Source organism: Bubalus kerabau, chromosome 17 (assembly GCF_029407905.1).
Source record: "Bubalus kerabau isolate K-KA32 ecotype Philippines breed swamp buffalo chromosome 17, PCC_UOA_SB_1v2, whole genome shotgun sequence".
In the NCBI taxonomy this organism is placed as follows: domain Eukaryota; kingdom Metazoa; phylum Chordata; class Mammalia; order Artiodactyla; family Bovidae; genus Bubalus; species Bubalus kerabau.
The window spans coordinates 70,816,799-70,822,570 of record NC_073640.1 but is presented as its reverse complement, the minus strand read 5'-3'; the positions used below and the strand labels follow the sequence as shown (position 1 = coordinate 70,822,570).

The following is a 5,772-nucleotide window of genomic DNA, read 5'->3' as shown; positions in this document are numbered from 1 at the left end:
GGCAGTTCCACTCCTGTTTAGGTTGCAGTGGCAACAGCTGTCAAGACACAGGACATAGGTGAGCCACTGGTCTCACAGGTCTCGAGGTGGGCACAGCAAGAGGCCTGTGAAGCCAGTGAAGCATGATCAGTGATAAAAACTGGGGACGAGGTTGGACAGAAGAGATCCAGGGAGTTGGGCAGGCCATTGTTGAAGGACTCAGATTCTTAACAAGGACAATGAGGCCATGAGACTGGGATTTTAATTAGCTTCCTTGGGGCCTGGGCCACGGAATGCTCCCTTCCCTGCTTTGAACACAGCCGCTCAGTAGCTGCCTAAGGCAGGAGGCAGGGGCTCTGGTCTTATCCTCAAACTGGAGCTGAGAAGTCGGCCCCTCCCACTCTGGACTCCGAGCCTGCCGCACAAAGCATGGGGCCCACTGCGCATCACCTCCCTCTTCCTTCAGCCCCCATGAGTAGAGCCTAAGGCCCGGCCGGTCCACATCCAGTGGGCCTGGCTCCCCCGGGGCCCTGGACAGCCAGGCCCAACTCAAGGTCCTCGGGGGTCCAGGCTGTTTCTCTGCCCGGACAGTTCTTCCGACAGATTTTGGGCTCTAAAGTGCCTCTTTGGATTCTGACTGCTCACCACCTCCCAGCTAGACGCCAAGACCCGTCTAATCGCCTCTACCGCCTTTATTTTCTGAGCGTTGGCGCGGAGTGTGGCCTGCTGAAAGCACTCTGAACATTCCCTCCTCACACCCCTCCCTGGGGCAGGTGCGCCTCCTGTAGGGGCATCGAGTCCGGGTGCCTCACCTTCTCCCTGGGCCAAGGTAAGGTGGTGCCCGTCTGTTCCCACATTCCACTCGCAGCCCCCAGGCCCACATAGGTGGAGGCCTGGGGTGTCCTCATCTACAAGAGGAATTTTGACCTGCCGGGACCCGCCCCGGGCTTGGGAGTCCACCGCCCTCCCACCCTCACCCAGCCTCACCTTCTCCCGCCCGACAGCACATGCGAGGGCCGTGGCCTACAGATTGACAGCGCAGGCCCCGCCCCCGCCCCGTCGCTAGGGCGAAACTGCGTGGTTGCCCCGACCCCCTGCGACTTTGGCCGGAAGTGCGACCTGGCGGCGGCGACTAGTCTCCATGGAAACGCCGGAAACGTGCTCTGACCGTGTGGTTCGCCGCGTCGCGGCATCTGCGGACTTCAGTTCCGCCGGCGTCGCTGCCCGGAAGTGCGGCCTCGGAGGTGGTGAGCTGGAGGCGGCCACCGCCCGGCCTGGTGCCTGAGGAGGAGCCGGAGGTGGGGTCAGGCGAGCATCCCCCTGCCGCAGGGCCGGCGGGGAGGCCGGGGCGTGCCAGGGGAGGGGCGCCCGCACTGGGCTTGGCGCGCTCGTCGCAGACGTGAGGGGGCGCTGCAGGACGGGGGCATGTCGCGGGCCGGGGCGCGGAGGCGGGAACCCAGGTCGGCCCGGGCCGGAGCGGGCGCAGCCGAAGCCGATCGGAGAACGGGTTGCTGGGGTCGGGGGGGCGCGAGGCATGGCGCAGGGGACTCAAGAGGGTGCTCGGACCAGAGGGCACGGCGTGGGTCAAGGGGCGGCGGCGAGGATGCCTGGGAGTTGCGGCTCAAGGTGGGCCTTTGTTCCGAGCCGCCCGAGGCTCCGCTGCACCTGCAGAGACAGGAGCCTGCCGGGGCGCGGGGCGGAAAAGGAAGGGCCAGTCCCCACGGACTGGGGCGCGGGCTTTGGCCCGCGTCGCCCGGGCACAGGCTGGAAGTCCTTTAGGTGCGGGCCAATAAAGCCAGTGCAGGGGGCTTGCGGCAGAGGTAACGGCACATGTAGACTTGGTCTGCGTAAGGAATTGCCACGGAGACCCCAGAGCTAAGGAGAGTCCCGATCTGTTCTTAATAGATCTCAACAGGCTCCCTCTGGCTGTCGGGTGGGGAATAGACCGGAAGGTGGGGGAACCTTCCCTTTTGTAGAGGTGTGCAAAGTGGTCCGAGGGGTCAGATACGGAACATGAACGGCCCTCAGCAAAGGAAAGTCGATTTGGACGTAAGGAGCCAGAGGGGATGAGTCTGAGACCCCAGCAGGCTCCGAGGATTTCGAGGCCTCACCTAAACCAGACTGGTGCAGAGTGGGACCTTCTCAGGGTTTCTCATACGTTTGATAAAGGAGAAATTGAGGCCCAGCAAGCATGCTGCCTGTTTGACGGTGAAGTAGCTGAGCTTCTCAGACTCCCAGAGATCCCTGGGAATCCCTTCCCCTTTTCGGTGCCTGAGGGTGGGCAGTGCTGGGATTTCCAGGCTATAGTTGGATAAGAAGTGTCCATATTTCTCAGCCATGCTGAACCTGATGTCTCTGCTACTCCACCTGCACCCAACCAATCACACAGCCCTGGGCAGTCCACAGGCCCCTCTAGATGCCACACCCACACCCTGGGTCCCATAGGTGCCCCATAGGTCGCATCAAGATTCCAGGAAGCACAGGCTGCAAGACATGTCTCCCACTAGACCATGTATTTACCTCCCTTCCAGCAGCACCTGCCAGGCTTCCCAGGTGGCGCTAGTGCTAAAGAACCTGCCTGCCAATACAGGAGACATAAGAGACCCGGGTTTCATCCCTGGGCTAGGAAGATCCCATGGAGGAGGACATGGCAACCCACTCCAGTATTCTTGCCTGGAGAATCTTCCCATGGATAGAGGAGCCTGGTGGGCTGCGACCATAGGGTCGCAAAGAGTCAGACACGACTGAATCCACTTAGTGTGCACTCAGGACACCTGCCAGGCTACTGCCCAACCTTCTCTCAACACTTTGTGACTGTGAGCACCCTTAGACCCAGAGGCCATTCATGCCAGCCCCACCCCATTGAAGACCTGCGCATACACTCGATGTAACCAGGTTCTGAGGCAGCAGACCTCTGGGTCTGGGTCTGCAAGGGTCTTGGATGCTCCAAGGTTGAAGGCCCTGCCAAGAGGAGATGAAAAAGAAGTCCCTAGTGGTGGGAGTCTTAGCTGGCAGGGTGGGGAAGGGGGTGTTCTATATAGGGGCTCCTGCCCTCTTCTCCACCCTATTGGAGGAGAAGGTGGGGGAGGCCATGGATGGGAGTAAGTGGAAGAGGGGGTCGGTAGGACAAAATAGGGGAGGCGGGCCCAGGGTCTCCCCACTCTGGCAGTAAGCACTACCGGGAGGGCCGCAAAGCTGGAGGTGCTGGGGGTGGGGGGCGGCCACAGAAGTCCTGGAGGCGGGGAGCGGAGTCCTGCTGGGTCGGGAACCAGGACTTGGAGGGGCCAGGGGCACTGGAGAGGGCTGGGGCTCCTGAGGCCTGGGCGTGTGCGGCCCCCCGGCCCGCTGAAGGGATGGCTGACCGCCCCACCCCCACCCCCCCACCACAGCCCCGTCCAGTGCAGATTGAGGGGAGGTCCCCCGGCTCACACCGCCCGTCCCGCGCAGATGGCGGCGGCGGCGGCGGAGGCGGTGCACCACATCCACCTGCAGAACTTCTCGCGGTCCCTGCTCGAGACCCTCAACGGGCAGCGGCTGGGCGGGCACTTCTGTGACGTGACGGTCCGCATCCGAGAGGCCTCGCTGCGTGCCCACCGCTGCGTGCTGGCCGCCGGCTCGCCCTTCTTCCAGGACAAGCTGCTGCTCGGCCACTCGGAGATCCGCGTGCCACCGGTGGTGCCCGCGCAGACGGTGCGCCAGCTCGTCGAGTTCCTCTACAGCGGCTCGCTGGTGGTGGCGCAGGGCGAGGCGCTGCAGGTGCTCACCGCCGCGTCGGTGCTGCGCATCCAGACGGTCATAGACGAGTGCACACAGATCATCGCCCGCGCCCGCGCCCCCGCGCCAGGCGCTCCCGCGCCCCCGCCCGCGCCCGTGCCGCCGCCGCTGGCGCCCGCGCAACTGCGCCACCGCCTGCGGCACCTGCTGGCGGCTCGGCCCCCGGGTCCCCCCGGCGCCGCGCACCCGCGCAAGCAGCGCCAGCCGGCGCGCCTGCAGCTGCCCGCGCCCCCCGCACCCGCCAAGGCGGAGAGCGCGGCCTCCGACCCCGCGCTGACCGCGGACGACGGCGCGGACGATGACGACGACGAGGCCGACGACGAGACCGACGGCGAGGACGGCGAGGGCAGCGGCCCCGGGGAGATCCAGGCGCCCCCCGCCTTCCCCGACTGCGCCGCGGGCTTCCTGCCCGCCGCGGCGGATGGCACGCGGGAGGAGCCGTCCGTGCCCGCCGGCCTCTCGGATTACAGCGGGCCCGGCAGGGACTTCCTCCGGGGGACCTCGGCCGCCGAGGACGTGTTCCCCGACGGCTACGTCTCCGCCTGGCAAGAGGGCGATCAGGCTGCCCCCGAAGGCTGTCCGGCCGAGACCCCTGCCCCTCCCGACTGCGTCCTGTCGGGGCCCCGCCCACCTGGCGTGAAGACCCCCGGGCCGCCCGTGGCGCTTTTCCCCTTCCACCTGGGAGCCCCCGGGCCGCCGGCGCAACCCCCTCCCGCGCCCTCGGGGCCGGCCCCCGCGCCCCCGCCCGCCTTCTACCCAGCGCTGCAGTCGGACGCAGCTCCCAGCGCGCCACTAGGGGAGGCCCCGGCCCCAGCGGCTGCGCCCCCCGTGGCCCCCTCGACCACTCCCGCGCGCGCCCCAGGTGCCGAGCCGCCCGCCTACGAGTGCAGCCACTGCCACAAGACGTTCAGCTCTCGAAAAAACTACACCAAGCACATGTTCATCCACTCGGGTGAGCCGGGGTGGGTCTCTGGGCCCCTCGATTTGGAGTTAGGCCTTTCGTGAACTGTCAATGACCCAAGGGTCATCACAGCCTGGTTCCCCTCTCGGATTCGGGTGATGGGGCGGCCTGCTCTGTAACCCCGGGGGTTCTGTGCCGGCCAGCAGGGAGGGGCACGTATACCTCGGTCTTTCCCAGTGTGAGGCCGCTGGGCCTGAACGGCGGCCAGTGACCAGAGTTCAGAAGGCTCTCTGGGCGCGGCGGAGATGGAGGAGGGGCAGCCCGGCCCTGGGCCCGACACCAGGAAGTTTGAGGGGGGAGGTCTCGTCCCTGGAGGTGGGGGTAGACCTGAGTGGTCAGCCTCGATGGGCAACGATGTCCTAGACCTGCCGGCTTCCCTGCTAGGAGCTACCTGTTGGAGTCGTGAGTCACTGACAGGTTCCCATTAGGGTCTGGGAGAGGGGCGTCCCTGCCAGGTGTAGGGATTCCAGGTTAATGACACGTCTGGGTGCGGAGGGGAGTCGTGGTCCGGCACAGCGCCCCGAAGCCCCTTCCCAGCTGACCTGAGCGCGCTTCCCGCCCTGTCGCCCGCAGGGGAGAAGCCCCACCAGTGCGCCGTGTGCTGGAGATCCTTCTCGCTGCGTGACTACCTGCTCAAGCACATGGTCACGCACACTGGCGTGCGCGCCTTCCAGTGCGCCGTCTGCGCCAAGCGCTTCACGCAGAAAAGCTCGTTGAACGTGCACATGCGCACCCACCGGCCGGAGCGCGCGCCCTGCCCCGCCTGCGGCAAGGTCTTCTCGCACCGCGCGCTGCTGGAGCGCCACCTGGCCGCGCACCCTGCGCCCTGATGCGGGCCTGGGCCCTGTCCGCGCCCCGTGGGGTTGGCCTCGCCGCTCCGCTGGCGGCCGCGTCCACGACCGACGTCACACCTGTCGCGGCCTCTTGGCCGCTTTCTCGCCGCCGGCCCGCGCTGTCCCCGAGCGCAGGCCCTGCTCCTGCCCACCCTGTTCCCCAGACCCGCCTGCTTCGTTCCTCCCTTCCTGCGTACTTGGCCCTCAGGGTGGGGGCCGGCTGGG

At 66.6% G+C, this 5,772-nt stretch overlaps 1 protein-coding gene across 1 annotated transcript; it reads left to right on the top strand.

Annotated features, from left to right (window-relative positions):
* The first annotated feature begins 1,203 nt into the window (after positions 1-1,203).
* On the top strand, positions 1,204-5,545 carry ZBTB45 (zinc finger and BTB domain containing 45). Its single transcript, XM_055552134.1, has 3 exons — positions 1,204-1,277; positions 3,427-4,705; positions 5,288-5,545. The coding sequence occupies exons 2-3, from the start codon at positions 3,427-3,429 to the stop codon at positions 5,542-5,544; spliced, it is 1,536 nt and encodes a 511-aa protein (XP_055408109.1). The 5' UTR covers positions 1,204-1,277; the 3' UTR covers position 5,545.
* Positions 5,546-5,772: the final 227 nt, after the last annotated feature.

What these genes read in the sequence shown, in the direction of transcription:
- ZBTB45 (XM_055552134.1), top strand. Translation starts at nt 3,427, where the DNA reads ATGGCGGCGGCGGCGGCGGAGGCGGTGCACCACATCCACCTGCAGAAC. An exon ending in GCACATGTTCATCCACTCGG is followed by an intron (nt 4,706 to 5,287) that starts GTGAGCCGGGGT and finishes TGTCGCCCGCAG; the next exon opens with GGGAGAAGCCCCACCAGTGC.